At 39.6% G+C, this 17,344-nt stretch overlaps 1 protein-coding gene across 3 annotated transcripts in view; it reads right to left on the bottom strand.

Moving 5' to 3' along the window:
- NAALADL2 (N-acetylated alpha-linked acidic dipeptidase like 2) overlaps window positions 1-17,344 on the bottom strand; it is a 907,975-nt gene that overhangs the window by 379,172 nt on the left and 511,459 nt on the right. For all 3 annotated transcript variants that reach the window (XM_045031272.1, XM_045031273.1, XM_045031270.1), the window contains one exon: window positions 7,407-7,526. In XM_045031272.1, coding sequence (XP_044887207.1) covers window positions 7,407-7,526 — 120 coding nt within the window. The remainder of the gene's footprint in view (window positions 1-7,406; window positions 7,527-17,344) is intronic.

Raw genomic sequence — 17,344 nt, 5'->3', positions numbered from 1 at the left:
TAGTTGCATGCTAAAGAACCATGCTGAATTAAGCATTTAGTGACATCACTTTGAGGAACAAGTAGCTAGCCTCACCAGGAAAGAAGTATGTTCATAAAATGCAGCTACAGTAGGCCTTAAGATATGACTGTAGGTGTGAATTTCATAAATTTGCTAAGGTATCAGATTTTAAAACTGAAATTTAACAAACTAGATTTGCCAATCTGATGAGTATTATAGCCAATATTAGAATGGAATCTAATACGATAACCCCTTCTCTATTGAATCCAGGAAGCAACAGCATACTAATTTAACACTAGGTTCTTTCCAGGTCAACTTTTATCTTGAACACATTTCTTAAATCAGGACACTCAGCAGAAAAGCTAAGTTCCTGTTCTGTTAGTGGGCCATGCAGTGGCGAGGTATTCCATACTACGCAATATGGACACAGAGGATCTGTCCTTTGCAGGCCTTGTTGCCATGAGGATGAACGCAGTGGGCATGCTGAAAGTGTGGTTAGTGGGTTTTTATGAAGAACAAAAGGACCAAAACTTCATGATGGAGAGGAGTAGAATCTCACTCCTTTCCAGTATCATTCAATATCTGATCAGCTATATGGTTTTGAAAGCCTTGGATTACATATATATTGTGGCTAAGAATTTATTTCATCAGCTGTGCTATACTTCAAACCAATTTCCTCACAGCGGAGCCATTTCACTTGACTTTGCTTCATTTATCAGGAGTTGGCACATAGATAGTAGATTGGATGCTTGCATTTACTACTCATTTACTTTTTAAAAGCTTGGTAAATAGAAAATTATGTCTGGATTCCACACCTCCAAAATCTGCACAAAGCTTCAGAACCCTCCAGAATCAAGTTTTAGTATTTGAGGCATCCTCCAATTTTGAATAGACGCCAAATACATTTTTATTCAGTGTAGTCCTTAGCAGATATAATACATTGTTGGAGGAGGAGGAAGAAGAGGTCACCCATCTTTAAAAAAATAGTGATTCTTAACATGAACAGGACTAATTTTTCAAAGGATAAATTTAGTACATACAGTTAATGTACAATTAAACAACTAATTGAACACACAAATACACAGAACTATTTTCTTAAGTGAAAATTAAGTACTGATTGCTATTGAAAATAACCAACTATTTACCCAGGTGCATGGCTTACTCAGAACTCAGGGTACAGTCCTGCAGAGAGAGGTTCCGGGCACTCAGCAGTGACCCAAAGGCACCTATTTGGGCCAGGCCTTCCGTTTGGAGCCCAACTATCCATGCAAAACAGTACCAGATTTTCAAAACATTCAGGGAAAAACTGTTGCATCAGAACTGCAGTGGTCAATATCTTCTTTTGCTCATTAACTTATACATTCCCTCCTTTGCCCTTCTAATAACTTGTTTCTCCCTCCATTTAAACAAGCCCCAGATTCTGAAACCAAAGAGGAAGTAAGCAGCAAATGACAGTAGATTTTTATTGATGAAACCAAAATGTTAGTTTAAAATATTGATGAGTTGTTTCTACGATTTTTTCTACAATTCCATTTCCAAGTCCTGCCAGATATTAACTGTACTTTGTCAAGACCAAGCCTTCAAAATATTGTACATGTTCCTTCACAAGAATCTTCCCCCCTGCCCCATGAATCTTTTGCCATTTGGGCCTTTCTCGTCTCATTTACTTCAATACATTTGATCAATAGGATTAGATGTAGGAAGATTTGTTAGCCACTTCATATTTACCTGGACTGATAGGGAAAGATTCACATATGCAGCTGAGTTGGCAATAAGGGAGAAGAGCATATTGTTCTGACTGGGTCTATAGCTCCAACTCATGGATTCACATGATCATATTCATCTATTGGGAGGAGATGGGTTTTGTATTTTGCTGGGATGGGAGTGGGAATAATGTTTCTAGCCCAAGTGCATGTGAAGAAAACCTTGAAAATATGATCCAAGCATGGTCCTCCTAAAACAGGGTGAGATGGTCCTGTGAGGTGGGAAACCCCACCTGCACAAAGAGAAATGGTATTGGATCCCCACCAGACCAGTCCATGCCCCAGCTATCTCAAGGAGGGGCAGAACCATGTCAGAGAGAAGGGGTCACAAGGATGTGTCTAGAGCTTCAGATTACCTTAATCAACCCTAGGTGCATGGCTGACCATCTGACCCATTAAGGTGATGTAGGACTATCTCCCACTCAAAGAATGAGAGAGTAATTGTTATAATCCAAAACTGGGGGAACAAAGCAGAGTGATAATGTGTGCTTCTTATAACCCTATCTTAAGTGCGACACACTTTTCTCCATAATCCTTACATACACAGGCTGGGATTTTCAAAGGGCATAGGGAAGAAATTCTCCCAAATCCCACCTTTGCCCCCCCACTTACCCCACTTCTGCCCCGAGACCCCACCCCTGTCCCGCTGCTTCTCCAAGTCTCTGCCCTGCCCCACTCCATCCTCCCTCCCTCCATCGCTCACTCTCATCCACTCTCACTCACTTGTTCATTTTCACTGGGCTGAGGCAGGGGATGTGCGGGAGAGGGAGACGCTCTGGCTGGGGGTCCAGGCTCCGGGGTGGAGCCACAAATGAGGGGTTCAGGGTGTGGGATGGGGCTCCAGGCCGGGGCACAGGGTTGGAGTGAGGGAGAGGGTGAGGGTTCTGAGGTGGGGCTAGGGATGAGGGTGCAGGAGGGGGCTCCGGGATAGGGGTGGAACTGAGGGTTTCAGAGTGTGGGAGGGTGCTCTGGGCTGGGCCAGAGGAATGGGGTGCAGGAGGGGGTATGGGCTCTGGGATGGGGGTGTGGGTTCTGGCCTGGGGCCAGAAATGAAGGGCACAAGGTGCCGGAGGGGGCTTCAGGCTGGGGCGGGGGGGGTCAGGTATGGGAAGGTGTCAGGGCTCTGGGCTTGGGGTGCAGGCTCTGGGCTGGGGCCGAGGGGTTTGGATTGCAGGAAGGGGCTCAGAGCTGAGACAGAGGGTTGGGATGCTGAAGGGAGTGCAGGGTATGGGCTCTGGGAAGGAGTTTGCTTGTGGGAAGGGCTCAGGGCTGGGTCAGGAGTTTGGGATGTGGGAGGGGATGAGGGATCTGGGGTGGGGCCAGGGATGAGGGGTTTAGGTGCAGGAGAGGGCTCTGAGCTGGGGCAGAGTGTGGGAGGGGGTACGGGCTTCAGGGTGGGGCCAGAAATGAGGGGTTCATGGTGTGGGAGAGGACTCTGGGCTGGGGCAGGGGGTTGGGGTATAGGAGGTTCAGGGAGCGGCCAGTACTTACCTGCAGGCACTGCCTGCCTCAGCTCCTATTGGCTACGGTTCCCAGCCAATGGGAGCTACAGAGCAGGTGCTCAGGGCAGGGGCAGTGCAAGGATGGCTGCCGCAATGCCTAGGAGCCAAAGGGACATGTCGCTGCTTCTTGGGAGCCATGCGGGAGTTGGGTAGGAAGCCTGCCAGCCCTGTGCCAACTGGACTTTTAGTGGTCTGGTCAGCAGTGCTGACTAGAGCTGCCAGGGTCCCTTTTCGACCGGGTGTTCTGATCGAAAACCAGACACCTGGCAGCCCAATTCCTCCAGAGTGGCAACAACGCATTCAAATGTCTCCCCTATCAACTTTCAATGGTATTTCCTGTGCTTACTCCCATTCAAGCTAAGTAGAAAAATATTTAGTGTCCCAACTCAGAGATTTTAGAATGCTATTTTCTCAATTACATTGTGCTAACCATAAAAGGGGCAAGGGGCAGGAGAGACAAACAAATGTTTTTTTAAAAATGGATATTAACATAATGTATTGAAGTTAAAAATTATGACATTTCCCAGTTTAATTATTAAAAATGGGCATTTTTTGAAAACACAAAGGATTTTTAATATTTACTATCTAGTAAAACCTAATTCATAAGTGCCTGCCAATAACCCTTACATAAATGCACATTTCCAAAAACCTCATAACAGTTAAAAAGCAATTATGTTACTATTTATGAAGACAGTAAATTATTAAAATAAATATAGATATTTCTGCATTAAAGTAACATTTCATGTAATGTATTTTTTTAACTATGTTAAACTGTGAACATTTTTAAGCTAGAGTGGTTGGGTCCTCGGGGCTATTAAAAGTTAATTTAGGACTGAAGTTATGCTTTATATTGAATCCCAACTCCAAATGATTAAATCATGATTGGTATCTATGAGATTCCTGAGAAAGTGAATCAAACAAAATGTAGGGCCTGATTCTGCAAACGTTACTCGCACTGAGTAGCCTTTACTCATGCAAGTAGTCACACTGAAGTCAATGGACATCTACAGAATCCGGCCCAAGGTTAGTTTCATAGTTCTTTCCTTTTTCTCTCCGCCCCAGGCTTCCCGTCCGTAAACTGTCTTCAATAGACCCATATAAAATACTAAAGATGGGATCAACCCAAAAGACTCTATCCAAACACCCCAAGAAGGGTTTAGAATTTGATTACAGATGCAAATTTTGCAGTCTGCCAAATCTCTATAATGGACCACTCAAACTCTGGATCTTAATTTTGTGGTTGGCCAGAACTGCACAAATCAGTGCCATGGGCAGAACGAAAACTGCATATCCAAAGACCCAGAATGCTGAAGGCTTCAAAAATCCAGATCTATATCCATATTTTACAAGTTCTATAGAAATTGTCACCCGGTGCATATTTGAATGAACAACTGTTTTCCACATACACAAGTTGCTTTTTGCTGAGTATGATCTATAAAACCAAGGAAATGTGCTTCTTGTGAACTCAGGCCTAGCTTTGATAGCAGTAAAAATGTACCATTGTCTTTGGACTTTCTCTAGTGGACTCAATAAGGAAAGAGAGAGAGAGAGAGAGAGGAGGTTAGGAAAAAAAACCCAATATGGGGGGGGAATATGAAGGACAAAGAAAAGATAGAGGCGATTGCAATAAAGAGATACAGAGACAAAATAAAGGGGGAGGGGAAATTGAAAAGTAAGGGAACAATTGTAAACTACGGGACAAGGATGATGTCTCTGCATGTACCTGCCGTGGTAGCACCCCACTCTTGATTAGGACCTTTGGACGCTACTGTAATATAAATACAATAATTTTAATATAATCATGAGAGATTAAAGTTCATTAAATAAGGGAAATGTGAGTTAAATACAAAATTTAGGATGAAAAACAGGAAATAAATTATAATTACAGCTCTGCTTGGAATCAACTGTTTTAACATGCTGTAAAGCAAAGTACGTGGAAGAAAGAGAAGGAAAAATAGGCAAGGAGGAGGGGAGGGTCTGGAGAAACAGAAATGGAAGACTCAGTAAGTACATAAACACAAACAGAATGGAGAACGTTTTAAAAACATTAAGGGGTAAAATCCAGGTTCTACTGAAATCAATGGGAATTTTGCCAGGGATTTTAATGGACCAGGATTTCACCACAGTAGCACAACAAGAATGGTTAGCCCTAAGTGTCTGTTCATTTAGAAATATTCCATGCCAAAGATTAATCTCTTTCATATATTTTTCCACTACTTTAACAGAGAATACAATTACTTCAAAGCCAAGTAGGACTCGTCTCAATCTGTGTCCTAACAATGAGGGCTTGGGACCAAGAAAGAAGAAATATTAAGGGAGGGCAAATCTTCCCACATATTGGCTTTAGTTCCCCGGCAGACGGGAAAGGCGGGTATTTTAGACTTCAGTAGGACTTCCTGACATGCTTAAAGTCCTAAATGTATAAGTGTTAGCAGGATCAGAACCTTAAAGCTTAACAAATCCTCTTTGTTGGTGACGTATATAATGGTATTGCCCTTTTTGTACTGCAAACTTTGCCTCTTATTCAAGACTGTACTAAACAAACCCTGATTGCTATTTCATTGTTACTGGCATTTAACAATGAAATGCAGCATAAGATCTATGCGCGAGGCTGCTGCACATGTCAAATTCTGACAATGGTTACTGACCTTTCATGTATGTAATGAGATTGGCTCTAAATAATTTAGATAAATAACTAAAATTATTCAGTTGAAAATGTCATTTTCATTGCGACAAAGATTGTTTCTATTCAAAAAATATTAAGCAGCTATTTTACGAACCGGTGTCCTGGTCCTCATTGTGATTTCTGTGGCCAGTGGAGCAGCTCTGGATTCTTTTAATTATAAAATCTGGAGATACTGGTCTTTTATAATTGCTTCTGTGAATTGGGCATGAAGTGTCTTGTTTAATTATTTACTGAGCCAGCAGAGTCTTTTGAAATACCAAACTAATGTAATTCTTATTTATAAAATATTCACAATAAAAATAGGGTTTTTAACATAAAAAATATAAGTCAATTTTTATATAATATTTGGATCCAAGTTGAGTCTCAGATGAAAATGAACAAACGTGTTTAATCTCTGTGCTCTCCACCAATATCAGAGACAGAAGGAAGCACACACACACACACAGCTAGAGAGCAAGAAAGGAGGGAAACAGAAACTACACAATATGCTCATTCTGAGTTGGCCTTTTATATGTCTCTTTAAAACGTCTTTCTGGTTGTCCGCTATATCAGAGGATGTGGCTGGCCTGCAGCGGAAGTGGAGAGCTAAAGTAAAGTACAGATGCTTTAGGCAGCATGCCCTCACACATTTTATGGCAGAAAACTCCGTAAAAGTTAATGATGTTTTCCTCTCTACAGTTCTTCCCTCCCTCAGAGGTAGTAAGAATGGGGAGGAAAGCGACGAAGCCAATGGGCCAGCTTGGGTATGTATAGCATATACAATTAAACCAGGTTAAAGCAAACAATTGTGAAGACCAAGAACTGTCTCATTTGCAGCCTGTCTGATAGGCCCCATCTGTTTATTCCTCCTGTGCTGTATTTTTATTGAGGATCACTTCACAATTTCAGTGTCTGTAGAGCACAGTCATAGCAAGTTAAGCAGCTCTGGATTTTGAAGGCAGCCCAGCGGGCTTGGGAAGATCCTCAAAAGCCTGAGGCTAAGCAGGCACAGGCTGCACTCAGCTTCACCTCAGGGCACGTTTAAGCCTCCAGCAGGCCAAGTACTAGATAAGATGTCTGAGTCAGAGATTTCAGTCTAAGATGACATGCAAATTTCAGACAGACAAGGCTCCAGCTACCCCTGCTCTCAGCCGCTTCTTTTCTTGGACTCATTCCCTCTCTCTCCTACAGATTCCTTCCCTCGCTGTAAGATTTACACCACCAAGGGAAAATATGGCACTATCAACAGGCAGCCTCTGATTCTGCATTATACAGTTCAATAAAACAGATGGCATATCAAAACTGGAACTAAGCAAACGCCGCGGACTCTTGCAAGAAAGAGTTAAGGAGTCTATTAAATGCCAACAAATACTGGCCTGCTGTGATAGAAATGACAACACAAGGCCCCATTTTAGTATCTGGAAATGAACAACAAAAGAAATTACTCAGATAAAGTACATCAGACATGTAACTAACCTTATAGAGTAAAGGTGATTGTCCAAGCTTCAGAAGTGCGATTTTATTGGTCACATTTGTCATGGCTTGAATCAGGACTAAATCTTCTACAGTCCCATACTGCACATCAATGACTTCTGCCTGTAAAGAGAAAAGATAATTAAGGCTCTACTGTTAGCCATTTACCATTAATGCTTGTCCATGGTGCATTAGTCAGCACAAGAGGGAAGTAAATTCTACTGGACATCAGCATGTTGCGCACTGACTGGTCTGTGTGGACCCTGCTACTGTGCACTAAAAGTTCCCTAGTGCAGAGTAATGTTGTCCTGCATTAGGGAACTTTTAGCGTGCAACATGCTAGTGTGCACTAGAATTCACACATGGGGGGAAGGGATAGCTCAGTGGTTTGAGCACTGCCCTGCTAAACGCAGGGTTGTGAGTTCAATCCTTGAGGAGGCCACTTAGGGATCTGGGGCAAAAATTGGTCCCACTAGTGAAGGCAGGGGGCTGAACTTAATGACCTTTCCCTTCCAGTTCTAGGAGATTGGTATATCTCCAATTATTACATTTTTTTTATTACACACTCTTTTAGTGAGAATTGACACACGGTGTAAACAAGAATTCAGTGTGCTCTTGCCACTGAAACAAAATTACCTGTAGAGCAACAAATTGCTCGATCAAAGTTCTATGATTAACTCATCTCTATTTCCCAATCATCTTTAAAAACTCCAAAGAGCTTGAGAATTAAACATGACTGTTAAATACATGTCTTTCAGCAGTTTTCCACCACAATCATTGGCTGTGGTTTAAGGGGCTCAACAATGTTCACCTAGGATAGTGATTTGGCAATGATTCCTGTAATCTAAGTTCATTAATGTAAATATAGCATTTCATGCTCTACATACTCACTGTAGCTGTAGGATCCAAAATCAACAGAATTATGCAGATGCAACCAGAACTGAGAAATCTGCTAATTCATTTTTGTGAATTTTTGAAGTGAAATCACAGATTCATATAATATTTCAGATAAGCAAAAATGATTATATTGGTCACTCGGGACAATACCCTAATTCCCCCCAGTCTGCCACATTTGTCTTGTGAGATATGGTTCATATGGCTCTTGAGCTATCTATGTATAGCATTAAAAACCCTGTTTCTAATTATCTATCCATCATCCAGGCATTTATGATGAGATTATCACTGTAATATTTGAATGACTGCCTCTGAAATTCTGCCATTAAGAAATGGACTTTAAAAATTTTTTCGGACTTCCCATGTATGTGTAACCCAGCCCATGTGGAGTCTATACTTCCTTATTGAGCTACTGCATAAGGACACTGTGAGTCCTTACTAAATACTGTTTGTAGAGGGCTATATAAGTAAAAAATATTATTAAAGCCAACCACTAGGAGGGGTAGAAAAATAACTCACAAATTCCTTTTTATACTGGAGGATTTCTTTTCTCCCTCCCCTCATAATTCAAAAATGACAAAAGAGATTTTGCTCATTGTTTCCACAAAAATTCATCTTTGGGCAGAAAGGAAGGATGGAGGAATGTCAGCCTCATGGTTGTCATTTTGGAATATTGTCTAAATATTGTTTTTGTCAGGACTAGGGATATAATGTACACTGTGACCACCGCACTGAAATACTTTACCAAGAAATCAATCATACAAACAGCTACAAATCACTGCAGTTACAAGAACATTCTTTCAGTGTAATAATAATTAAAAATAACAATAATTAATAACAACCACCACACACTCCTCAGGGAAACTGAATAAAATCAAAAGAATTTATCAAAGTAAGATTCAAATAATCCATAGAGGAACTGTACAGTAGAAAAAGGGCTTACCCCATAGTAAGCAAATTTTGAGCAATTGTAAACCTTAACTCTGGTAAATTTAAAGGCCAAATTTTTCAAATGTAGACATCTAAATAAACTTATTTTTAGAAACTGATTGTGGATGCTAAGCACCTTTGAAAATCAGGTTATTTAGCTAGATGCCTAAATATATATGGAGTTAAGTGCCTAATTTTAGGCACTTACATCTGAAAAATTTGACTGAAATCTATATCTCAAAGTCTGAGTTGAACTGGTAAGAAACCCACGTCTTGAAGCCCCTTTGTTCTTGAGTTTACTCTTCACTAAATTTTCAAGGTAACAAGTTTCTTTCTAAGATGGAAGCACAGGGATTGCTGGGATGCGAAGCAATGCATCACAGGGCATTGGGACTGGACCCAGGATGCCCTGCGACCCCCTCCACCTTCCCACAAGTCTTAACAGCAAAAGAGAAAGAGGTGCTCTGTGGGATAGCTGCCCAGAGTGCACCGCTCCAAATACTGCTGCAAGTGCCGCAAGTGTGAACACGCTATTGTGCAGGCAGCTGTCAGTGTGAACACACAACAGCGGTTTTCCTTCTGTGCTCTCTGAGCGGCACTGTAACTGCTGGCGCTGTAACTTTGCCAATGTAGACACGTGCCCTAAGTATGCCATGTATAGTGAGTGCTGCCAAAACCATAATCCTGACGTGTCATGCAATGTAATAAAATGCTTCAGCAACAGAAAGACATTACCTTTAAAAATCAAATACTGAAATGCAAGGGCAGAAAATCTTATAGTTTACACAGGTGATTTTAAAAAAAGTGTGGTTTCTAATATCTAGAGAGCATGAGAATGGCTTACTAAGAAAACACAAATGGGAGCTATACTTCAGATAAAATTTAAAGTACATTATTGGTGTTGTGAACATGTTATTTGAGAGAGGTGACAAAAAGCACAGTTCATGAGGTTTTAAAGATAGTGGAAAATATTTCATGTTTTTACCTACACAGATAGTGCCAACTGAAAAATCTTGCAGAAGAAATATGAGCATAAACCACCCCTGACAACTGAGAACAAAGAATTCACTAATGTACTGTATGGAAGTTTACACAAAATTTTACATCATTCTATAGCTCCCAATTTTTCTTTCACAAAGTGCCCTTGGAAAATACATACTATATACAATAATTACTTGGAGTCTCAAAAGCCAGAATGTTTTGAGAGGTTATAATAAAAATATATATGCTGCATTCTGAGGAGGCCTCTGATCTAGTTCCTTTGTGAAATGTGCCTTTTCCACTTATCCTCATGCAAACTGAAAATCATAGATTTCACTGCTCAGATGAAAAAAACCACACTGAATTTTCCCCAGGCACAAATCCATATACAAAAATATAATAGGGTAAATTGTCAATCCATTTGCTTCCACAATGTGCCTTTGTGAAAATGAGGTGCTCATTTATATTCATAAGAATGGCCCTACGTCAGACCAAAGGTCCATCTAGCCCAGTATCCTGTCTTCCGACAGTGGCCAGTGCCAGGTGCCCCAGAGGGAATGAACAGAACAGGTAATCATCAAGTGATCCATCCCCTGTCGCTCATTCCCAGCTTCTGGAAAACAGAGGCTAGGGACACCATTCCTGCCCATCCTGGCTAATTGCCACTGATGGACCTATCCTCCGTGAATGTATCTAGTTCTTTTTTGAACTCTGTTATGGTCTTGGCCTTCACAATATCCTCTAGCAAGGAGTTCCACAGGTTGACTGTACATTGTGTGAAGAAATACTTCCTTTTATTTATTTTAAACCTGCTACCTATTAATTTCATTTGGTGACCCCTAGTTCTTGTGTTATGAGAAGTAGTAAACAATATTTCCTTATCTACTTTCTCTACACCACTCATGATTTTATAGACCTCAATCATCTCTCCTCTTAGCCATCTCTCTTCCAAGCTGAAAAGTCCCAGTTTTATTAATCTCGCCTCATACAGAAGCTGTTCCATACCCCTAATCATTGCTGTTGTCCTTTTCTGACCCTTTTCCAATTCCAATATATCTTTTTTGAGATGGGGCGACCACATCTGCACACAGTATTCAAGATGTGGGTGTACCACATTTATATAGAGGCAACATGATATTTTTTCCTATTATCTATCCCTTTCTTAATTAGTCCCAGCATTCTGTTCGCTTTTTTGACTGCCGCTGCACATTGAGTGGATGTTTTCAGAGACCTATCCACAATGATGCCAAGATCTCTTTCTTGATTGGTAGCAGCTAATTTAGAGCCCATCATTTTATATGTATAGTTGGTATTATGCTTTCCAATGTGCATTACTTTGCATTTATCAACATTAAATTTCATCTGCCATTTTGTTGCCCAGTCACCCAGTTTTGAGAGAGCCTTTTGTTGCTCTTCGCAGTCTGCCTGGGCCTTAACAATCTTTAGTTTAAGATGCCTCTATTTAAGATGCCTCTGCTTGTATCATTCCTACTAAGTACTCCTAGTTAGGCATTCCCACCTCTCACTTCCCTTTGTATAAAAGAACTATAGGTGTGCACAGCTAGCTATTTGCACAGTTCCTGCTTCACAAGTTATGAACTAATTTCCTGGTGAATGCTGTATCTTGATCTAAGACACTATATACTGTGCTTTTCTAAGTCAATACATGATCTTGGCAGGAACTAACTGATTAAAAAGTCTTACAAAAACATGATTTACTAGGTACCAAGATGGTGCTCACTGCTGTATATAATACTAAGGAATACATGATTTTTTGCTGCAAGGAGTTTACAATGTAAATTAAAGGTAGGATCAAGAGCTCAAGTTAATTAACTATTCCCATGAAAAACCTCCATGCATAAAGGGTGTAGTCCACTTAAGAAAGAACAGTTGTTGGGTATAATATATGTTAAGGCATTGCACTGGTTAATTATAAAAGGTAATTTAATTACTTTTCTTCCACTTACAGCAACTGTGAAAGTTCATTATATTAAGGGTCCTTCTTATGTGAGTGGATCACCCAGGGCTTCTGTCAGTATCTTGATTCTAATAATCATGCCCTCTGCATTTCCCTATAACTTTGAACTGGTTCTCTTGCTGTCAGTTCTCTTTGATATCTCATTTCACCTTTTTGGGGATATGGATAAACCAAATGCACTTGGGGTATGTCCACCGGATCAGCGGGTAGTGATCGATCTATCGGGGATTGATTTATCGTATCTCGGCTAGACACGATAAATCAATCCCCAAATACGCTCCCTGTCGACTCTGGAACTCCACCAGGTCAAAAGGCGGAAGCGGAGTCGATGGGGGAGCCATGGCTGTCGATCCTGCGCCATGAGGACGGGAGGTAAGTCGAATTAAGATACATCGACTTCAGCTACGCTATTCTCATAGCTGAAGTTGCATATCTTACATCAACCCCACCCCCCCAGTGTAGACCAGGCCTTGGTGTACTAACCTGAAGCACCAAATCTGAGTACCAAAGTAAGATGTCATATGTAGTCAATGAGTGCCCTTAAAAAAGATATTGCTAAAAGTTTGTGTAACAAAATCTCAGTGGGGCAAATGACAACACTGCCCTAAAATCTAGTACTGAAGTTACCAAGCGCTGAAAAGAAACATATGTTATGTAAAACCATACAACAAAAAGACAACTACTGCTATTAAGGAAATTACTAATCAAGAGAGTTAGTAACGAGCCCATATACATTTGGTAGTACATTTCAGAAACCCATAGATGAACATTGGGGGTTATAAGTGCATTTGGTGTAATCATGCAATACCCATTGACTCCAGTAGAGGTTTTTATGAGGGAAGAGTTTTGTCCTTGAAAAAAAAAAAGTAATTATTTTTATTGATTTTCATAAACAAAGAAACAATAAAATGGTTAATCGGGTAAATTACAGCTTGTATATGTTTCCAAATGCTTCACAGAGTTCCCAATAGAATTGTGGAATTATACCACTGGTAAAAGCTGATTTAATAAAGATCTCTCATTAAATATATTGTAACATCATAGAGTCAGGATCAGTCATTTAACATTTGTAGTGTTTAGCACAATGGAATTCAGGCTGGTGGAAACCTTTAAGTGCTAGTTAATCTAAATGATAAACTATAACTATCACATAATTAAAGCTGTGCTTATATTTGATTTTTGGGTTCACTTGCTGAATCAAAAATTTTAAAAATATATATATTTCAGGTCAATCTGACCATTTTAAAAAAAATGTTCAGCAAACTGAACAGCCAAAAAAAAAGTTCAAACTAAAACAAAATGTTTTGATTAGTTTTGGAGCTTTTAAAAACTTTAGTTTTGGGGTTTTTTTTAAATAAAAGTGAAGTGAATTTTGTAAAAAAAAAAAGTCATTTGCAATTGAAAAATCAAAATGTCTTGGTTTGAAAATGTGAAAACAAAATTTTAATTTTTGAACTTTTTTTAAAGTCCCCCCCAACTGAAACAATTTGGTGAATTTCACATAAATTCACAAAATGTTTCTGTCAACCTGAATCTGCATGATTGAGCAAAAAAAAAAAATTCCAAAAATTTCATCCAGCTCAAAAAACATTGAAATATGTGGTTAACGTATTTTACTAAAGCGTGTTACCATGTCAGTAATCTATTCAGAAATCTATGTCATAAAATGCAATTTATGCATTGTGCAACTATGTTTAATTTCTATATATATCCCCAACATAACAAATCCTAATTCAATAAATACAAAGATTGGACTCTTCCTTTTTGTTTTTGTTTTCAGAGATGCTTACAACAGGATATAATCCTGATCCTATATATTCTGAATATGAAAAAAACCTGAACATTGGAGGCAAACTACTGAAAAACTGTTCTTCTTTTGGTAGAATAATGCTATTTAAAAAGAAAGAAGAAATCATCCTTTTAGGTGCCAAAAAAAGAACTCTTGTGTACATGGTTTAGATATGCAAAGGTAAATCCTCTTATGCTAAAATTGTGAAACTACTAAACAATGAGTTGTCCCATCCCTTTGAATTGGGTACTTACTCTTTGAATTATTTTATGGTATGCAGTTTGAAAGGAATGACTATTTAAAAACAAACTTTGATGTACTGTATGGAATTAAGCAGTATCTCCCTAAGCATGAAATGAAATAAGGGTGGGTAACAAAACAAATATTTTTAGAAGAAGATTTTATTATTTTTAGAAATCCCAACAAGCTATTTGAGGCACTGTAAACAAATAATTACATCCAAGAAACTATATTAAAAGATTATTATAGCTGCAAAATCAAGCACAGAACAGCAGAAGGAGCAGTAGAGTGCTCCTGCTTTGACTTCTGCTGAGGACAGTTGGCAGAGAATGAGAGAGCTGGAACTGACTGCCTATGGCTGCCACTGTATGCACTCCAGCTGTCACCATCCACTGCCCAAGAACAGTTCAGACACAGTGGAGAATTATGGCCATAAAGAATAAAACACCACTAGATCTGTTACTGAGGAGATTTAACTATTCTAAATCTACCTTCCAACTTTTTGTCCTGCCTTTTACATTGCCTTAAAAAGAAACTGAAGAGTCTTTTGATGTTGTGGGCATGATTCCTGTCTCTCACTTTAAGTTGGAGCAAAAACAGACACATGATGCAAACAGTGTCAGAGAGAAGAAGGAGAGGATAGATGATGAAGGATTTTTTCCCCAAAGATAGGTTATTGTTTCTTGTTTCTGCTGGAAAATAAACCCAACCATATTTTCATTGATCCATGCCTGATTTAATAAAACAATAATAAAAAAGTTGCTCTTCTAAACTTATTTCCTTCCTCCACGAAGCACAAAAACACTAGCACTCCCCCCCCAACCCACTATACTTATAAATGTTCCAAGACAGATTACCTCCTGAGTGTTCTGGGGAGTTTTGCATTGTCTATTTAGTTCATAAGCAATTCACAGTAGGAACTCTATGACCTCATATGCTGTGTCCAGTCAGCAAATAATAAGGTATTACATCTGATATCTTTCATAGCTATCCTTTCATCCATCCGTGGGTCATCTGGAAGGGCTTGAATACACTTTCAGATAAACTTCAGGTCATTGCAAAGAAAGATCCCTTTATCAAAGCCCCTAGTGTAGGGATGAAGGTCAAAGTTTTAAGTTTCATTTATTAGGGAACATTTCCCAAGGGTAAATACTAATACAGACCTGGACCTAATTCTCATCTATTTTACACTGGTATGAACGAGGCGTCACCCTAGTGAAGATAATGGAGTTACTTCGACCTTAGTTCCTCCCGTGCTGCTGACACATCGGGCAGTCCAGTTCCTGCACTGATTGCAGTTGCTCTCTAGTTGTGGTAATTCTTCCCAGGTGATGCCAGCACATTCAATATCGTCTGTCACTGTCTTCTGCCAGCTCTTCCTGGGACTTCCTTATTTTTCTCTTTCCTCCCTTGGGTATCAAATTCAGTGCTTGTTTAGCATGTCTCCCATCTTCCATATGGTGCACATGTTCCCTTGAGCCTTCTTTCTTTGATGATATTTTCTATCATCTACTGCTCTATCAGCTCCCTTATTCTCATATTTGTTATTCTGTCTTTCTGTGAAATCAGTGATATTTTCCTCTGCTATCTGTGATAGGCACTCTCCAATTTTTTTGTTTGTTAGCCACGTTCAGCGGCCAAGTCTCTTCTCTGTACAGTAGTGTGCTCTGGACAATCAGACAGTATAATCTTAACTTCAATTTGGTATGGAGACCTCTTTCACCAGGTGTTGTTCGTCATTCCTAAAGTAGTTTGCTTTTCTTAATCTTGTATATCCTAATGAATATCTTCATCTCAAACACCTTCAAATCTCATCACACTCCCCAGATAGATCTCTACCTGTGTGATTTCTTTTCCATCTATGTACACTTTTGCATCTCTTGTCCACTTTCCTCTTTTTGTTTTCTATGCATTTATTTTCAATCCAATTTTGGCTGCTTACTGTTCTACCTCTGAAGTAAGGCCAGTTTTTCTGTTCCACGTTATACTTAGTAAAGCAAGGTTGTTGGCAAAGTCAACATAACTCTCTGCTAACCATTTTACACCATCTACCCCTTCACTCAGTCTATTGCTAATGCAAAGATTGTTGATAACACACCCTGGTCTAACTCCAGTCACAATATTCAACTGTTCACCCTGGCCTGTAGCTGACCTCACTGTGCATCTTCTTCCATCACATAAACTCCTTATTATGATGATCAATTTATCTGTTGCCCCATACCTTCTAGCAATATTTCATGGATTCTCTGTCTGGGTACTATCAAATGCTTTCTTAAAGGCAATAAAGTTTTTGCCAATCAGTGGATTTTTTGATGATCTGTCAAAGAAAGAATATTTGTTGACAACATAATCTACCTGGAAGGAACCTATCTTGTTCTTCCAATACCATTTTATCCACAGCCTTCTTTATTCTATTAAGCATGATGGTAGCCAATACTTTGTCCAGGACTGACAGCAGTACAATCCCTCTATAGTTTGTGCAATGATCACGCCTTTTTGGCAATGCCATGATGATACTGTCTTTGATGATACCTTAGTGTCAGTGGAGCTGCACTTATATAAAATCAGCATGAGACTTGATTCAGGCCATTAGTAGCAAACAGGTCCTGAAACCTTTAGAAAATGTACAGGAAATTATAGACTTGGGAGCCCTAATTAGTAGCTGAACATCCAACAACCATAAAAATGTCTCAGCATGTTCTGCAAAATGATCAGATTTAGGGTGATTATTTTAAGGCAAAAAAGTCACTATCCTCCGGATCAGATATGGCTGCTCTCTCTCCACTTAACCTCCAACTTCTAACCACCCAGGACTGTCTCTTCTATCAGCTCCTCTTTATGTGTCTTGGAGATTGACCGGAACTACAAAGTCTAGGTGCATTTGGATCCCAGGGTTTTGGTTTCTCTCTTCTTGTGGTAGTATTGCAGCAGTCATAGCTAATGACATCTTATTGTTTCCTACGAAACAAGTGGGGCAGCCCTAGGTTCTATCACACTGAAAACTCTGTATTATAGTCTTCATCAAATTTTTTATACATGCTTATGTTTTGCAAGCCGGTTTGAATAGATATGGGGTCCTGATTCATGAAGTAACTAGTCCCCTAGTCTGTGAGAGTTCATTAAAATACT

Source organism: Mauremys mutica, chromosome 9 (assembly GCF_020497125.1).
Source record: "Mauremys mutica isolate MM-2020 ecotype Southern chromosome 9, ASM2049712v1, whole genome shotgun sequence".
Lineage (NCBI taxonomy): Eukaryota > Metazoa > Chordata > Testudines > Geoemydidae > Mauremys > Mauremys mutica.
The sequence above is the reverse complement of the archived record's forward strand: the minus strand, read 5'-3'. Positions and strand labels throughout refer to the sequence as shown.